This window comes from Euleptes europaea, chromosome 1 (assembly GCF_029931775.1).
Source record: "Euleptes europaea isolate rEulEur1 chromosome 1, rEulEur1.hap1, whole genome shotgun sequence".
In the NCBI taxonomy this organism is placed as follows: Eukaryota; Metazoa; Chordata; class Lepidosauria; order Squamata; family Sphaerodactylidae; genus Euleptes; species Euleptes europaea.
In genome coordinates this window covers 126,908,208-126,927,599 of record NC_079312.1, presented here as the reverse complement: position 1 = coordinate 126,927,599, position 19,392 = coordinate 126,908,208, and the positions used below count along the sequence as shown (strand labels likewise).

Here is a 19,392-nt window from a genome sequence, read left to right as displayed (position 1 = left end):
CAGTGAAAGTAGGATAATGTATACTATACACAGTGATATAGTTGACAGTCCTGTTCCCTTTAAGGATCTTGGGTAAGAGGTGTTAGGAAATATGCCTCTCTGCCTCAGACCCTGGAGAATCACTACCAGTCAGAGTAGACAATACTTTGTTATGATGGGTAGCCGTGTTAGTCTATCAATAGCAGTAAAAAACAGCAAGAGTCCAGTAGCACCTTAGAAACTAACACAATTTCTGTCATGGCATGAGCTTTCGTGAGCCACAGCTCACTTCTTCAGTTACTTAGTTTGACTCAGTGTGAGGAAGATTAATGTGTTCATATCCAACATGACTTTTGCCATTCAGCAATGTGATTCTAACAACTTTTAAAGCTTGTTTTATCTACCAGAGGTACGGGACAGAGGTTCGGTCAGCAAAACTGCGATGTCCTTATCAAAGTTTATATATACGTAGAACAAGTTAAAAAAGAAGAATTGATTCATGCGTGCCCCACTCCACTCTCATGTGAACATATCTCAAAATTTACAGTGCAATCCTAAACCGAGTAACACCAAATCAATTGAATTGAATGGGTTTACAAGGGTTTAACTCGGTTTCGGACTGCACTATTAAAGAACCGTTTTGTCTGTGGATATAACAATGGAAGAAGAAGAGTTGGTTTTTATATAATGATTTTAGCTACCTTTTAAAGGAGAATCAAACCATCTTACAATCTCCTTCCCTTCCTCTCCCCACAACAGACACCCTGTGGGATAGGTGGGGCTGAGAGAATTCTGAGAGAACTGTGAGTAGCCTAAGGTCACCCAGCTGGCTTCATGTGTCGGAGTGGGGAAACCAACCCGGTTCACCAGATTAGAATCCGCCGCTCATGTGGAGGAATAGGGAATCAAACCCGCTTCTCCAGATTAGAGTCCAATGACAATGGAGTTAACTGCTTTTTATATGCCTTCCTTAGGTTTAAGAACGTTGTTGTCTACGAGCCCACAGAATATGGCAGCTGTTGTTTTTATGATCAGCCCATCTAGATTCTGTGGCTGACGGGGACAAATAGCTTAAAAGCTTCTGGGGCATCACCTGGTGCAAATATTCTTCCTGCTGCCTCAGTCGTTCCATCTCCTGCTGCACGGCACGCAGCCTTGCATGGTGCTCCGACTCCACCTTCCGTGCCTCCAGGAGGGCTCGTTCTCCCTCCTCATACCTCTGCGAGGACAGCTGCAGAGCACAGAGAGAGAGAATCAGAAGGGGATCGGGCAGCTGAGAGCAGCAATGCTTTGCCCTGGAACCAGAGTGCCTTCTGCAGGGTTCGGCTACGGAACTTGCGACTGGTACCCAAGAAGCGAATGCTTTCAGCCCGTGCCGTGCCCTTCCCTTGCTGCTGAGTAAATCGCAACCTGCTCTCATTCATCTAGGACGGGGGTCAGGGGTTATAAACTGGAGGGTGCAGCTTTGAGGAAAGCAGGAGCCCTGAAATCTCCTAAACACTAAGCATACGCAGAACAAATGAAGGATGTGGTGGGAGGTGGAACAGCACAGAAAATGGTTGAAAAACCTCTTACCTTCTAGCGTCTTTCCCCTGCTTACCTGTCTCCACTGTTAATTCAGCAAACCACTACATGGGCCTCATATTTTTCATATCCTTCCTGCTCTGCCTCATCATGCTTCTTGCTTCTCCCTTCTTGAGTGAAACATGGTGCTCATTGTGCACGTGCGTAGGTGTTTGGTCTATCTGCATCTTAGCTTGGGATTTTTAGTATCTGGTACTGCTGTTGTATGCCTGATACTATTGTGACTGCGTGAGCGTTAATTACTCCTGTCAATAAAACTCTCTGATTTCACCATACTCAAAGTCTCAGTACTTCTTCCAAACTCGTACAAGATCTCTGATTGCCACTGGTGTTCGTCTTTGCCCAGACTGGGCACATGCTTTTAAGGTGGGTACAGAAACAAACCCAGCTCCCATTTGGAGTGAGATGCAACACTGGGCCTACCCACACAGGCACATGGCTAAGGCACGTGAGTTTTAATTGCATACAATCAGGATGTCAAATGTTATCCTTCCTAAATATTCCTTTTAACTTCCCCTTGTATCTCTCTCTGTGTGTGTTAAGTGCTGTCAAGTCACTTCCGACTCATGGCGACCCTATGAATCAAAGTCCTCCAAAATGTCCTATCTTTGACAGCCTTGCTCAGATCTTGCAAACTGAGGGCCGTGGCTTCCTTTATAGAGTCAATCCATCTCTTGTTGGGTCTTCCTCTTTTCCTGCTGCCCTCAGCTTTTCCTAGCATGACTGTCTTTTCCAGTGACTCTTGTCTTCTCATAATGTGACCAAAATACGATAGCCTCAGTTTAGTCATTTTAGCTTCTAGGTTCAGTTCAGGCTTGATTTGATCTAGAACTCACTGATTTGGTGTTTTGGCAGTCCACGGAATCCGTAACACTCTCCTCCAACACCACATTTCAAAGGAATCTACTTTCTTCCTATCAGCTGCCTTCATTGTCCAGCTTTCACACCCATACATAGTAATAGGGAATACCAGGAATGAATTAACTAAATCTTGGTGGCCAGTGAGACATCCTTTCACTTCAGAATCTTTTCTAGCTCCTTCATGGCTGCCCTTCCCAGTCTCAATCTCCTTGTTTCTGAGACCTCCCTTTTATTCTGAGACCTCCCTCTTTATCCCACAAAATGTTTTCATGCTTTTGATTTTTTTGCTCATGCATCCCCTACTGCCTGCTGAGTCATCCTTTGAACACCCTTATCCCTTGTCCTCATCTTACTGTTTACTCCCTTATTTTTCTGAGCTCCACACTCCTTTCACTTACTACCTTTTAAAAGAACATGTTATGAAAGTTTTCTGCACTGAATCCTTCGTTGTTTGCTGTCTCTCTCTCCCTCTTTCAAGGATTCCCACAGCACATATCAATGCAATATTCAAGCGAATCTAATGAACTGAACAAAGTATATTCAATGCTTTTATCTCAATAAAAAGTCTTAGCTGAGACTGGAGTGATGGGATCGTAATGCCACCTCCAAATGGTCAAGCAAAGTAACTCGAGGGAGCAGAGGTTACTATTTCCTGATAACTGGCACCCCACTTTTCTCCATTTAAAAATGATGTGTGAAGCAGGTCTCAGAATACTCCTGGATTTAGGGAGATGGTCACTCCTTCGTGGTGGCAGACCTGGCTCTAGAAACCAGATCTCCTGGACTCAAGCTACGCTTTGGCCCCCATATAAAAGATGCCTTTATTTTCCTCCCCTGCCACCCTTCTGTTCACGAACAGAAACACACAAAGCAGGGCAAAGTGTGCCTTCCGTACCTTACTCATACTGTCCACTTCATCTGCCCTCTGTTTGATGTTCAAAGCTGCGGCATTTACTCTTTCCTTTTCCAATCTCAGCTGCTGCTTCTCTTGCTCGAGAATCTCCCGCTCTCTAGTCAGCTGCTCCTCCTTGGAGTTCAGTTCACTGGCTTTAATTTTCAGGTCCGCTTGCTCCTAGAAAAAGGAACGGCCCTCACACAGGTTTGATTTGTTTTGAAAAGCATAGAAGGCGGGTCTTAATATTCAGATTTATTAATACAGCATACACCAGTAAAACATGTGTATTGTTTGGAGAAAAGATAAAAATTACAAACTTTGTAGCCAAGTTTCAGTAAGTGCTCTGAGACAAGGGCTCTCCTGGAAAAGATCCTCTGAAGACCTCGTTCCCTTATTCACCTCGCTTCTTTCAGATACCCTTAACAAATTTAGATTAGCTTTTTTATTGGCAAGGTCTAATGCTCTAGACTCAGCCGAGACGCAAAGGAGATTCAATAACATTATTGCAGAACAATGCAAATGCCCATTTTGTCCGGATCAAGTAGACTCCCTAGCCCATATTGTTTTAGTATGTTCATGAAATAATATTGCACAAAATAAATATATATTGTGTGTGTGTAAAATGCCCTCAAGTCACAGCCGATTTATGGCGACCCCTTTTTGGGGTTTTCATTGCAAGAGACTAACAGAGGTGGTTTGCCAGTGCCTTCCTCTGCACAGCAACCCTGGTATTCCTTGGTGGTCTCCCATCCAAATACTAACCAGGGCTGACCCGGCTGCTTAGCTTCTGAGATCTGACGAGATCAGGCTAGCGTGCCTGGATAAAACAGCTAACGACATTTTCTGAGAAGTGTTACCTGCTGTCAAGTAGATCAGTGAATTGTGTGAGACGTGGCAACCAAAATGTTCATCTCCTCCACCCCTTTTTTTAACGTGTGAAATGGCAGGCGAATAGCCAATGGCTGTTAAATCTAGGGAAAGGAATTATTATTTTTAAATCCCCCTTCATTTTTTACTTCATATTTCAGCACCGCAAGCAAGTTCCAGAGTTAAGCTCTGCTGGGCTCGTATTAAGCCCCATTTACCTTTGCAAAGCTCATGATGGTGCCTTCTCTCTGGGAGTCAATTTGAAGAGCTCGGTCCACCTCCCGCTCAGCGCGCTCCTTGCTTAGCCTCTGCTGCGTGTGGAGCTCTGACCATTCCACAGCAAGTCTGTGACGCTCTTCCGCGCATTTCTGCATAACTGACTTCTGCTCCCCTAGCAAAGCATTCTGCAAGCGAGATACGTAGGAAGGAGGAGAGAGAGGAAGGTGTGGTGCTTAACGGTACTGAAGTGCAAGTAAAACAGACACCGGTCTTTTGAAAAACCATTTACTCAAGATACTGTTTCAACCGCATCCTTCAAAATTCAATGTACCTTTTAGTCAGCTGCATATTTCCCAGTTCTGATATTTTGGTAGAAAATCTAAATGGCAGAAAATCTAAATGGCACACCCACAATGACAAAAAGATAACAATACACCAAATCACTGATAGTTCATTGCCCTTTAATGGAACCCACATGATCTGCCAGCAGAAGAAGATTCTCTCACTCCGCCCCGCCTAACATAGAAGTCTGGCTACGGCCCTGCTTCCGGACTACTACTTTCCAGACATGGCAACCAGTCTGCTGCTGGTGGTTGCTATGGGAATAGAAGAAACCTTCCTCATCTATGTTTCTACATGTATGAGTAACGGGAGAGGCTACCTGTTAGACGACGAAGAAGAAGAGGTGGTGGTTTTTTATATGACAACTTTCTCTACCACTTCAGGAAGAATCAAACCGGCTTACAGTCACCTTCCCTTCCCCTCCCCACAACAGACACCCTGAGGTAGGTGGGGCTGAGAAAGCTCTAAGAGAGCGGTGACTAGCCTAAGGTCACCCAGCTGGCTTCATGTGTAGGAGTGGGGAAACAAATCCAGTTCACCAGATTAGCCTCCGCTGGTCATGTTGAGGAGTGGGGAATCAAACCCGGACTAACTATAGAAATTATATCAAAAGAGTTTCCATCTAGACATTAGGAAGAATTTTCTAACAGAGTGGTTCCACAGTGGAACAGGTTTCCTCGAGAGGTGGTAAGCTCTCCTTCCCTGGAGGTTTTTAGATGGTCATCTGTCAGCAATGCTCATTCTATGATCTTAAGCAGATGATGAGAGGGAGGGCATCTTGGCCATCTTCTGGGAATGGAGTAGGGGCCACTGGAGCTTGGGGGGGAAGTAGTTGTGAATTTCCTGCATTGTGCGGGGGGTTGGACTAATGACCCTGGTGGTCCCTTCCAACTCTATGATTCTATGGGACTCCAGGACTAACTATGGGACTCCAGACCAAATCAAGTTGACAAGAAGCCTGGGAACTCAGTTAGTGGCATGGGGTGATGGCAGCATGAATTCCACAGCAGCAGATGGTGCGCATCTGGGAGTTCTGATTTTTTGCATAGGCTGTTGCATGCTTACAACGGAGTCAGTGGCATGGGTTCTCGTTTTTATGTTTTGACAATGCTGCAACACTCAAACAACATGGACATTTCTCACCTTAGCCCTCTCCAGCTCTTCCCTTTCCATGGCCAGCTGCTGAGTAATGACCCTTCTTTGTTCTTCTAGCGAGTGCTGTACAGCTCCTACTTTAGACTGCTCTGCTGTCACTCTCCAGCGTTCCTGGGGTAAAGAGAAGCATGTGAGGGAAGGTTTCTCCTACTGCTGAGAATTTTAATTGGATTACGCAAGGAGGAAGAAAGAACACCATAATGAACTGGTACTATTCAAACGAAAGCAGCTTCAATCATTAAGTGGCTTATACAGGTAGCACTCATTGGGAAAGAGGCGTATGCAAACAAAACAAAACTAATGAAAAAAACCCCACAGTCCCCTTTTTTCCTGTTTATTAAGTCAGAAATGCATGTGTCAAGAAGCTGAGGTCCCTCAGTTTCTTGGGGTTCATGATTTCCTTGGTTCAGGCCTGGAGGCCTATGATTTTGTGATATTGTGAACAGTAAAAGTTTCCTTTTGAAAACTGCTTCTGTAGAGGGAGTAAGGTAAGCCCCAGCTGGTGCTCGTTAAAGCCTTCTCTCCCCTTTGCAAGGCCGTGCATTGCCATGGTAATTAAATGGTCAGCCATCATGACGATGTCCAGGTGCAGGTAGTTCTGCAGGCTGCCTCACCTGAACACATCTCTTAGTGAGTCAGCATTCTGACCAAGCGATTAATTAACAACTAATTCCTTACGTTTTCTCAATTGGCTTCTATGAGCTCATCCCTTTGAGAAAACGGATATAAGGACAAACCAGCCCTGAGCCTAACTATGCACGCTTTGGGGTACAGCAGGAGAGCTGTGCTGGCGGCATCACCTTCAGGCTGACCTTTTGGCGAAACCTTTGGACAACCTTTTGAATGTTGAAGAATCTTTGGAAGTTGGTAACTATAAATCTGATGCAAGAAACCTTTGCCAATCCTTTTGAATCAAAAAGGCTTTTGAATGTATTAGTTAGCTATGCTAAATGGTTTATTATTTTATTGCCTATCGCTTCATGAAACCTTTTGTCTTTCCTGTAACCCAGCATAAATCTTATAAATAAATTGCTAGCCTTTAAATGGATTGTGTCTTTTGATTTTGGGATTCCAAGCCTAAATTCTAAGTGCCTTGTGTGAATGTAAAACCACCTACCAAAAACCTAAGACAGTTTTGGGAAGTGTGAACAGTCCTAGCTAGGTCTCACCCTGGCAGGAAAAGTGTCACACTGAATTTGGAGCTTGGCTGGAGTTACCCTGGACTCCTTGCCTGGAGGCTCGCCTTTTGATCCAGGGTTGGTGGCAGCTATCCATTGATCTTGGGGTTGAAGCCCTGAGTTTAATGTTTTGTCTCTTTGGGAAACTTTTGACCAAACCAAAGCAGCCTCCAACTGGTGGAGACTGGTTGGAGCTCTTTGACAGCATGAAGCTCTAAATCTCTTCTGTAAAACTCCAAAGGGCGCCAGACTGCTAGACACCACTCTTCCAGGAAAGCGCACTGCGGGACCTTGAACCAGTCACTTTCTCTCAGCCTAACCTATTTCACAGGACTGGTGTTGGGAGGACAGAACAGAGGTGAGAACGACGATGTAAGCCATTTTAGATCCCCACTGGGGGGGGAAGCAGGGTATAGATCTCTAAATAAATCAACGAATGAATATCTCTTTTGCTAAATAATGAGAATGATAAAAAAGAGCCTCTTCACTCTTTCAATGCAGGGTTTAGGAGATGCACTCTATCCCAACTGTCTGCCAACACAGGCCTTTTGTTCGGTATTAGTTAGCCAGGAACGTTTTCAAACCCACCAACACAGATTAGAATCATCACTCCAGCTTTTCAATGCCATTTTGAAGCATGGAAACTGTCCACCCTTTGACCCCTCTATGTTTGAATACAAGCTCATTAGGGCATGGGTGGTCCTGTCTTAAGTGACCCCACAAGTGCCTTTGGTGAAAATCCGGCGTGTCAAACCTCATGTACTTTTTCTGCGGATCTTGCTCGGCACATGTCCTCCTCAGGACTAAACAGCACACTCGGATCCCCTGCATGTTACTCCCATTCCAGCGCTTAGATGTCCCTCCCCGTGGAGACCCTCCCCGGAATATCCAAACCCTCTTGGTCAAGGGAAGCTCTCTTTAACTTCACTCAGGGGCCTTCCCTCATTGAGACTGTAAGGCAGTGTTTGGCTTTCATTGCCGGGTGACACTATTAAATAAATACAACACAAAGATGGAAAGGGCTAAGACGTTCACTGGCGCTGGGTCTTTCAAGAACTGAAGCAGTCCTAAAGCCAACATTTGCCTTAAAAGCTAATGTTAATGGGTGGCGGTGGGGGACAGGACTCCTTAATTTAAACCTTGAATACCAGCTCTTGCATTCCCATTGAGCACAGATGCCTGGCCCGAAGCACTTCTACTCTAGCATCAGCTCACCTGCTCAAGGAGGCGGGTCTGCTCGTTCAGCCGGGCCTCCATTTTAGAGATGACCTCTTGCAGCCGGCCTCGCTCTTCTTCCATGTCTCTCTGTTGACGGGCCAGACGATCTCGCAGCACTTTGGCATTGGGTTGTGGGGATGGGGAGAGCAATGGTCAACCACTGGCATTGCCCAGGCTAATTCCTATCTCCAAATCAAGGCCCTAACTGGGTTATCTCCAATGATTTCAGGAATTTCAGCCAATGTAAGGCTGATGAACTGAAAGATTACCGCAGCCGTCTCCTGCACACTTGGTTTGTCCTTGTAAGACACAACCAAAAGTACAGAAATCTAGGAATCTCTGTGCACTGTTCCTATGCTGGACATTGTCAGTCATATGGTTCAGCAGAGGATTTCCCAAATAGCAGACAATGACCCCTGAAATTAGAGACACCTGGATATGCCCTCACTTTCAGCTATAAAAAGGTAGACAGGTAGGGTTAGTTTGTGTGGCGCAACAGCATCTTGGCCATATTGCATCAGACCCATGATTTATCTTTCAAGTGACAATTGCCAAGTTTCCACACAGTTTGCATATAAAGCAAACGAGGCCCCTGTAGGCAAGATCACATAGCTGTGTTCACAGAGCTCGGTTTGCAGAAAGATTTGGCAAGCAGTTGTAAACTGTGGAAGCTTGAGCAACTCATCTTTAACAATGAGGGAGATATTACAAGGCATACACATGGGTGGCACTTCCACCTTCAACATCTACTCATGAGTATGGATCCCATGCTCTTAGCCGAGCCAAGATGACTTCCTTTCTTCCTATGTTTATTGAGGAAACAATTTGACCATAAAATTGGTCTAAGCTCAAAGAGTTTGTACTACTTCACTATCTATTTGGCTGAAAGCTACCCCCCACCCCCGCCAAAAGCCACTGTAACTTCCACATAGAATTTCTTCTATCTATCTAGAACAGGGATGGGGAACCTCAGGCCCGGGGGCCATATGCGGCCCCCGAGGACATTTTTGTGGCCCTCGGGAGCTCTGGGACCCTGCCGCGGAGGTGGAGCGAAGGGCGGCCCTCCCCGAGGGTGTTCCTGGGGCTGCGGCTTACAGGGGAGCTGTGGCGCCCTTTGGACCTCTTCTCACTGACTGTCGGCTGTTGGTCGGCGAGAGGAGAGGGGAGGGATGCTTCCCCCAAGGCTGCCCCCTACAGCCGCGGCATGCAGGAACGCTGCGGCACATTGTAAGCCCCTCTCGCTGCCTGTCGGCTGTTGAGCAGCGGGGAGGGGGAGAGCCCGGCGGCTCCCGGCAGCAGAGCATGCATGTGGGAGCCAATCGGGCTTCGGGGGGGGGGGCTTTTGTGGACTCTGGGGGGAGAGGGTATGGCGACTGGGGCCCGGTTGCGCAGGGCTCTGTGCACCGCCGCGTGTGGGGGTGGGAAGGCTGGGGCCTGGTCACGCGGGGCCGGTGTGTGTGTGGGGGAAGGCTTTTCTCTCTTTTCTTCCTCTTTTTCTGTCACTCTTTCTCCTTTTTCTCCCTCTTTTTCTGTCTCTTTCTTTGTCTCCCTCAGTCCTTTTCTTTCTTTCCCTCCGTCATTTTCTTTCTTTCTCCCCCTCTCTCCATTTCTTTCTACCTTTCTCTCTCTTTCTCCCTCCCTCCCTTTTCCTCTTTCTCTGTTTTCCTTGTTTTCCTTCCTCCCTTGCTGATCGACTGTGGTCTGCACCTCCCTGGTGCCTGGTTTTCTCGGGCCCACCGCTGGCTGCCCTCCCGCCTGGGAGGGGGGAGCGGGGCCCCCTGCAGGTCTTCTCTGTGTGGCCTCCCCTGGGGTTGCCAACCTCCAGGTGGTGGCTGGAGACCTGCCAACCCTAGCCTCCCCCCCCACTGGGAGCTCTACACCTGGTATGGCCCCTGAATGATGTCATAAATGTGCAAATGGCCCTTGGCAGGAAAAAGGTTCCCCACCCCTGCCCTATGCTTAACCTTATAAACATCTATCATGCCCCCCCTCAGTTGTCTCTCCTCTAAACTGAAAAGTCCCAAACTCTTCATCCTTTCTTCATAGGGAGGGTGCTCCAACCCCTTAATCATCTTAGTTGCCCCCCTTTTTCCAGCTCTGCAATGTCCTTTTCTAGATATGGTGACCAGAACTGCACACAGTGTTCCAAATGAAGCTGTACCACAGATCTAAACAGGGGCATTAAAATATTGGCTGTTTTATTTTCAATCCTTTTCCTAACAATCCCCCACATAGAGTTTGCCCTTTTCACTGCTGCAGCACTCTGTGTTGACATTTTCACTGACCTATCCACCATGACCCCCAGGTCACTTTCCCTCTGTCTCAGAAGGTTCAGACCCAATTAACATATACTTGAAGTTGAGATTTTTTGTTTTAATGCATGTGTTACCTTAGACATACCTCCTTTTGAGGTCCTGGCCTTTAACTTTCTGCCAGTAACTTACATTTCCCCCTCCAGGACCACCTGACTACATTTTCAATGTCACTGGTGCCAATGCACACCAGGACCGGCGACTCCTCCACACCACTATCAACCTATCCTGACAGTATGTGATGTCTGCAACATTTGCTCCAGGCAGGCAAGTCTCTGTGCAGTCAAAATGCCTATCACAGACCCTGCTCTCTGTATTCCTAATAACTGAACCGCCCGCTAAAGCCCACCGACTCCCAACCCCCAAGAAGCATCCCCAGTAAGAGAGGATACTGGTCCATCATCCAGGGAAAAGGTCCCATCTAAGGGATCATGTCCCTCCTCCTCACCCTGACACCCTCCAGCCTCAAAACCCTCAAACGCCATAGCAGCAGAAGAGCTGTCAACACAGGAGTGGGACAGTTCTAAGTGCGCCCCTGAAGGTCTCTTTCACATAACTCTCTCTCCCTCAGCTTCTACAACCCTAGCCTCAAGGGAATGATCCTGTTCTCTGAAAGCCACGAACGCCACGCATCCACAATTCCTGTCCCATTGGGCCTGACAATTCCTCATCACTGACCTATCCACCATGACCCCCAGGTCACTTTCCCTGGCGTGGTGTAATGGTTAAGAGTGGTGGTTTGGAGCGGTGGACTCTGATCTGGAGAACCGGGTTTGATTCCCCACTCCTCCACATAAGCGGCGGAGGCCAATCTGGTGAACCGGGTTGGTTTCCCCACTCCTACACATGAAGCTAGCTGGGTGACCTTGGTCTAGTCACAACTCTCTTAGAGCTCTCTCAGCCCCACCTACCTCACAGGGGGTCTGTTGAGGGGAGGGGAAGGTAGAGAAAGTCAACATATAAAAACCAATTCTTCTTCATCAGAGGATGAGGACACCGTGGAGGACAAAATCATGACAGGTCCTGAGGTGCCTGGGCTCTCAGACCCCCAGGGAACTTGCAGCCAGCTGTGGCTACTGGACCAGAGGCCCAGGAAGCCCAGAAGCAGGAGGCCCCACCAGAAACTGAGATTGCTGAGGGACCCATGAAGGAGAGTGGCTTATTACCAAGGACTCCACAGTTGCCTCCAGAACCATGTGAGCAGAGAAGACAGGAAGCCCGGGCAGAAGCACAGCTCAGATAGCAGGTGCGTGACTCGCTGCCCAAGGCTTCTCTCCTGACCACAAGGCATCTGGAGACCTCGATCCACCACAAGGCATTGCAGGAGTGCTTGACAAGGTCCAGCTGTGCGTGCCTGCAGATGCCAGGCCACTGCTACAGCTGCAGGCACCCACTCCTGTAAATAACCCCCGTTCAGCTCTGGCTGTTGTGGGGTCAACAGCTCCACTAGAGCTTGCTATTGCCTGCCCTCATCTGCTTGGAGAGCAATCAGAACACATGGATGTAGCACGCCCTGCAGAACGCCGGAGATCCCCCACTCTCCTGCTGGCTGCTTAAAGGCATTTTAGGGTTGAAGCCCTTTTAAACAAAAAAGCACAATGTCCATGCCTGCCTAGTGTCACTTTGCAGGGGCTTCTCAGCCACCCTTCATCAAAGGAGGACAGTTAGATGTGCCTAAAGAAGGCGGTGCTGGCTGGCTTAGGCATTTTGTCTCAGGCAGCGGAATGGCTAGGGTGAGCCCAGTCTAGCGACCACCTGGTGTATTTCTTCAAACCTGGGCCCACGCTAAGTAGCAAGTGCTTTAGAACACAAGGAAGGTCCTGGGAGAAGCGGTGCGCGGGCTTCAAGAGTCAGAAAGGAACGTACCCCGGTGTTGTTCCTCTCTTTGGCGGACGCCAATCTCAAGCCCTTGTGAGGTAGTGTGGTGGGTGGCCTCCACTTTGTTGGAGAGGTCATTCAGGTTGCTAGAGAATTGCTCCATCTGTTCAATGATGCCATTCAAAGACCTGTAAAAAGCAGGGAGTGCATGACATTGCTAAATTACAATACAGCCATTTGCATTCATTGCAGTTGAGGTCAGGGACATTTAGAACTTTAGTGACCGCCGCACTGCAAACCATTTTGCATCTGTCAAGAGAGGAAAGTCCATCATCTGAGGAAAGTTCCACTCAACACATTTTTTTTGCTCTGGTCTGTTAGCCACAGATGTCAGTCCCCTCCTCTAATGGACGGTTAGTTCATCAAGATAGTGTCTCAGGCCTACTAATTGGCACACCAGTTTCAACGGGGTGAAGAGGGGAGGGGGACTTGCTCTTCTTCCAGAAGATTCCTTAGAGACAGCTCAATGATTGGTTGGAAAAGGTCAGGAGGTTTATGGCCTACATTTCTATAGGCTTTGGGCATGTCCAGTCATTCGGTTTTTCTGGGAAGAAGCTATTACTCCTATCCATTTTATATTAGACTGTTCACTGATTTTTGAGGATATCTATGTACTTTTACACTATTTGCCTGTCTCTTGGAAGCTAACTGATGGTCAATGAAAATGAATCCTCCATGTCTTTAAAAAGGTAAAGGTCCCCTGTGCAAGCACCGGGTCATTCCTGACCCATGGGATGACGTCACATCCCGACGTTTTCTAGGCAGGCTTTGTTTACGGGGTGGTGTACCAGTGCCTTCCCCAGTCATCTTCCCTTTACCCCCAGCAAGCTGGGTACTCATTTTACCGACCTTGGAAGGATGGAAGGCTGAGTCAACCTTGAGCCGGCTACCTGAAACCGACTCCGGTCGGGATCAAACTCAGGTCGTGAGCAGAGCTTGGAATGCAGTACTGCAGCTTACTACTCTATGCCATGGGGCTCCATGTCTTTACTACAGCTTAAAGACTCATATTACAACACTGGAAAGATAAAAGTCCACCTCCAATAAATCAGTGCATTGAGGACCTTAGAACTCTATCAATATTTGAACGCATGGCATATAGACAGCAATTGGGCACGGACTTATTTTTAGGTATTTGGAAACCACATGTAGAAACCTTTGTGTAGATCCGCCACCACTGTTGTCATATTTTTGTCTTCACCTTATGTATATCTTTTTGAAAAGTTTTTTTCTTTTTTTCCCCGTTTTTTGAAATAATATATTTTTTAAAGGATCCAACCTCCATTTGCACCCCTTCCTCCTTCTCTTCTAAGGTAAAGGTAAAGGTCCCCTGTGCAAGCACCGGGTCATTCCTGACCCATGGGGTGACGTCACATCCCGATGTTTCCTAGGCAGACTTTGTTCGTGGGGTGGTTTGCCAGTGCCTTCCCCAGTCATCTTCCCTTTACCCCCAGCAAGCTGGGTACTCATTTCACCGACCTCGGAAGGATGGAAGGCTGAGTCAACCTTGAGCCGGCTACCTGAAACCGACTTCCGTCGGGATCGAACTCAGGTCATGAGCAGAGCTTTTGACTGCAGTACTGCAGCTTAACACTCTGCGCCACGGGGCTCCTCCTTCTCTTCTAGTGGCACCATAAACCATTCTGTCTCAGGAAAATGATTTGGAAAAGCACAGCTGCTATGTTTCTCAGCGACTTGTCTTTCTCACCCCGGCAGAAGCAACACAGGCATATCCACAAAATTATTCTTGCTTTCCTCCCAGTTGCCCTCCCCAGTTTCTAGCTCTTACTCTTATTCTTGATTTGTGATCTGGCCCCACCTGAGAAGCAGCAGTTACCTAGTGTAAGAGGTGGCACTGGTCACAGCGTCGATCTCCTGATCCTTCAGTCGTTTTAACCGTTGCAGTTGTTCTTCGTGGTCCTTATGCATGTGCAGGATGGACGTCCTGTGGGTCCAAAGCAAAAAAACCAATTAAACCATCCACAGTTGGGCATTCTGGAACCACTTGTACAGACAGCAGGGTCTCTTGGAAGAGTCTGCTCCAAAATTAATGTTACCTTTTTTCATGTAGCTGCCTAGTGCTGAAAGTATGCAAGAGCCACTTTGAGAGCCACTGTGGTGTAGTGGTTAAGAGAGGCGGACTCTAATCTGGAGAACCGGGTTTGCTTCCCTGCTCCTCCACATGTAAGTAAGTAAATATTTATTCTGGTCCTAGACCAGAATGCTGTTACATACAGAGAATTAAGTGTTACATAGGTTATAAATATAAATATCATATAATCAATCACTCAATATGATTGATAATCATTCGTCACCACTAAAATATAGAATAAAATAATACTAAAACAAATGAGTAAAAGATGAAATATAATAATAACTGCTTATGATTGCTCCTCCACCTGAGAGGCGGACTCTAATCTGGAGAACTGGGTTTGATTCCCCACTCCTCTACATGAAGCCAGCTGGGTGACCTTGGGCCTGTCACAGTTCTCTTCTAATTCTCTCAGTCCCACCTACCTCACAGGGTGTCTGTTGTTGGGAAAGGAAAGGGAGGCAATTGTAAGCCGCTTTGAGACTCCTTAAAGCAGGGGTGGGGAACCTTTTTCCTGCCAAGGGCCATTTGCACATTTATAACATCATTTTGGGGCCCTACCAGGTGTAGATCTCCCGGTGGGGTGCGGGGGAGAGGCTAGAGGAATCACTTTCTGACTGATTTCTACGGTTACTTCTAAAGTTCCCCCCATCTTCATTACCATTGGTGTTTTGAGTATGATACCATGGATATGCCATGTTTTTAGAGTAATCATTGGAATCACAATCAAATTTCTTAACCTTATAACTGCGAATACTGTCAGTGTAAGACCTAAGGTCTGATTCTAACTTTTTAATCATGCTAGTCAGTTCTGAGGAGGTGGATTCTCCCTTTAGTTTCTCTTTCATAGTATCAGTTTCCTTTTTTATTTTTCTAACTTCTGAGTTGGCTTGAGTAACAATAAGTAACATGAGGTCATACGAATATTTGTTGAGAATAGCAATCCAACGCTTTTTAAATTCTTCGTCTGTATCTTAGTGTACAAACGTTTCATCGATGATGCCTTTATGGTGATTGACAACATGGCTAATTATCAGGAGCTCTTGCAATGGCTTAATTGTAGACATCCCAATATTAAATTTGTGGGCACAGCACATTCATCCCATGTCAATTTTTTAGACTTGACAGTAGTTGTTGATAGCTCTAGGAAACTCATTATTACACCTTACAAAAACCCACCGGTAAAGGTGCTTTGCTTCATTACAACTCTTTTCACCCGGCTCATCTAAGGAAAAATTTGCCATATGGGCAGTTCCTTAGACTCAAAAGAAATGCCACTCAACAGGAGCATTTCTCAGTAGCAGCTACATCTCTATCTAATATATTACAAGCCAGGGGATATCCTAGAGAAATTATCCAACATGCTAAGACCAGAGTGGATGCTATTGATCGTGCCACCTTATTTAAACCAAAACAACATTCCACTTTTTCAGGCATTACTTCTTCATTAGAGCACAACAGCTACACTAGGGACATTCAAAACATTATTTTGAAACATTGGCACGTGGTTCAAGGATTACCAGGACGTAGTGAGAAGCCACATTTTGGCTATCGCAAAACTAGATCTTTAAGGGACCATCTGACACACACAGACATTTCACCCCAGCACATTACCAACTTACCTCTAGGTCATTTTCGTTGTGGGGAGTGTAATAGGTGCCCTTTTGCTCTGCCCGTGAAAGAATTTAGAAGCACGAGTTCAAACTTTGTGTTCAAATTAAAACAATTTTCCAATTGTACCAGTAAAAATGTTATTTATCTCATCCGATGCCCCTGTGGGCTTTTATATGTGGGTAAAACACGCAGAGCAATCAAATTAAGGATAGGTGAACACAGATCTAGGATTAGGAACCACGTGGCTGAGGCGCCATTAACTGCACATTATCAGGCTTTACATCATTTGGATACAGAAATAGAATTTTTTGTAATTTGGCAATTTAAACCTAACCCATATACCAAACAAAATATAGATAAAATCCTTTCACAACAGGAATCACGCTTCATTTTTCTTCTGAATACTATTTCCCCTTATGGATTAAATTCTGCTGCAGACTACACGTGTTTTCTGTGAATAGGTGTCATGTTGTAAAAAAATATGTACATTGTTGTTTTGATGTATTTAACTTTGTATTTTTAGTTATGAACAATGTATGTTCATTTCTATGTATTCAATGTTGTAACCATACTCAGATGTTAACATAGATACTTCTTTAAGACTGGTACTGTATTGCATCTGCATAACACCTGCAGGCAATTAGAACACTTAAAAGCCAGTACTTTCACTATTGTTGTAAGATCGCTAGAAGCCATCCTTTGATCTGCAAGCTACATGCTTTTCAGCATCTGGTATGTAATAATTGTCTTCCCGTTCTTATATATTATTAATTGAAATTAGAATTATTATTGTTAGTTTAAATTAGAATTATTGCGTATATAGAAATCCCATCTACTGTGTACTTTGCTTTTAGAGATAGATATTCATCTCTCGCTACCTTTCACTTCCCCGATGGACAAAGCCACGGCGAAATGGGTCTCACTGGTTTCCCATCTCGGGATGAAGTAAATTAAATTCCAACTGCGGCTTTATTTGATGAACTTTGAGCTTGTTACGTTGACACAGCTTGGAGCTTAGTGCTACGAAGGAAATCCAGTCCGGGTTTTCCATGCTTCTTTGGAGCTCGCTTTCTCTTCGAGTCTATTGGAGCAGCTTCGCCTCTTGGTGTGATTTGTACTGTGTTTACATCTACAGATTTCGGGAACTTCTGTAATTTGTCATATGCTTAGATAGGACTGTGCTTATATAAATATAAGTAGTGTGCTATCAGTGCTTGCTGTTATCTTTTAAACCACCTGGAGGTTGGCAACCCCAGGGGAGGCCACGCAGAGAAGGCCTGGAGGGCTCCCCCAGTCCTCCCCCTTCCAGGCGGGAGGGCAGCCAGCGGTGGGCCCGAGCAAACGAGGCACCAGGGAGGCGCAGCCTACGGTCGAGCGGCAAGGGAGGAAGGGAGGAAAACAGAGAAAAAGAAAAAGGGAGAGAGGGAGAAAGAAATGGAAAGAGGGGGAGAAAGAAAAGGACGGAGGGAGACAAAGAGACAGAAAGAGAGGGAGAAAAAAAAACCTTCCCCCCCCACACACACATACCCGCCGGCCCCACGCGACCTGGCCCCAGGCTCCATGCCCTCCCCGCGCCAGAGTCCACAAAAGGCCCCCTGAAGCCCAATCGGTTCCTGCGCGCATGCTCTGCCGCCGGGAGCCGTGGGCCTCTTCCCCCCCCTCCGCCTCACTGTTCAACAGCCGACAGGCAGCAAGAGGGCCTTACAGTGTGCCCCGGCATTCCTGCATGCTGCGGCTGTAGGGGGCAACCTTGGGGAAAGCGTCCCTCCCCCTCCTCTCGCTGACCAACAGCTGTCAGTCGGCGAGAGGAGGTCCAAAGGGCGCTGCAGCACCCCTGCAAGCCGTAGCCCCAGGAACACCCTCAGGGAGGGCCACCCTATGCCGCGCCTCTGCAGCGGGGCCCCGGAGCTCCCGAGGGCCACAAGAAATGTCCTCGGGGGCCGTACACGGTCCCCGGGCCCCCTGCCTTAAAGGTAGAGAAAAGCGGGGCATAAAACCAATTCTTCTCGTCTTCTTCTTCAAGAATTTCAAGGCACATTGAAAAGTGCACTTTTGACCAATATCACTTTCCCCAAAAGAGAGAAATCCTACTCAGAAGTCTCATTGCAGCTCAACTAATATTTTGCAATGAACGAGCTGTTGGGTTGGCCAGGTTTTGAAGGATTCAAAATTAAAGTATTTAGCAGTACGAACACATGGATGTGGTTCTTGTAGGTTATCCGGGCTGTGTAACCGTGGTCTTGGAATTTTCTTTCCTGACGTTTCGCCAGCAACTGTGGCAGGCATCTTCAGAGTAGTAACACTGAAGGACAGTGTCTCTCAGTGTCAAGGGTGTAGGAAGAGTAATATATAGTCAGAAAGGGGTTGGGTTTGAGCTGAGTATTGTCCTGCAAAAGTATTGTCCTGTAAGTATCAAGATAATGTGCTAATGAGGGTGTGGTATGTTAATATGGAACCATTGTATCCTGAAGTGATCTGTTAATGTGTGTAATCCAAAGCTAATCTGTATGGCTATTGTTGAATGTTGTCTTTGTCTGGAGGTTTTTCAGGGCAGGAAGCCAAGCCTTATTCATTCTTAAACTCTCCTCTTTTCTGTTAAAGTTGTGCTGATGTTTATGAATTTCAATGGCTTCTCTGTGCAATCTGACAAAACAGTTGGTAGAATTGTCCAGTCTTTCAGTGTCTTGGAATAAGACCCTGTGTCCTGTTTGTGTCAGTCCATGTTCAGCCACTGCTGATTTCTCAGGTTGGCCAAGTCTGCAGTATCTTTCATGTTCTTTTATCCTTGTTTGTATGCTGCGTTTTGTGGTCCCGATGTAAACTTCTCCACAGCTGCAAGGTATACGATATACTCCTGCAGAGGTGAGGGGGTCTCTTTTGTCTTTTGCTGATCGTAGCATTTGCTGTATTTTCTTGGTGGGTTTAAATACTGTTTGTAGGTTATGTTTTTTCAAAAGTTTCTCCATCCTATCAGTGACTCCTTTAATAAATGGCAAGAATACCTTTCCTATGGGAGACTGTTTTTCTTGAGTTTTCTGATTTTTGTTTGGTTTAATGGCCCTTCTGATTTCATTCTTGGAGTAGCCGTTTGCTAGCAGTGCGTGATTTAGATGATTAGTTTCTTCCTTGAGAAACTGTGGTTCACAGATCCGTCTTGCACGGTCCATTAATGTTTTGATTATTCCTCTTTTCTGTCGG

General features: G+C 46.4%; 1 protein-coding gene across 1 annotated transcript in view; it reads right to left on the bottom strand.

Annotated features, from left to right (window-relative positions):
• Nucleotides 1-19,392, bottom strand: part of FBF1 (Fas binding factor 1) — a 57,565-nt gene that overhangs the window by 3,292 nt on the left and 34,881 nt on the right. The window contains exons 20-26 of the mRNA XM_056854208.1: nucleotides 14,326-14,433; nucleotides 12,477-12,616; nucleotides 8,296-8,414; nucleotides 5,891-6,013; nucleotides 4,405-4,590; nucleotides 3,320-3,496; nucleotides 1,073-1,210 (exon numbers count right to left, since the gene is read on the bottom strand). Of these exons, the coding sequence (XP_056710186.1) occupies nucleotides 1,073-1,210; nucleotides 3,320-3,496; nucleotides 4,405-4,590; nucleotides 5,891-6,013; nucleotides 8,296-8,414; nucleotides 12,477-12,616; nucleotides 14,326-14,433 (991 nt within the window). The remainder of the gene's footprint in view (nucleotides 1-1,072; nucleotides 1,211-3,319; nucleotides 3,497-4,404; nucleotides 4,591-5,890; nucleotides 6,014-8,295; nucleotides 8,415-12,476; nucleotides 12,617-14,325; nucleotides 14,434-19,392) is intronic.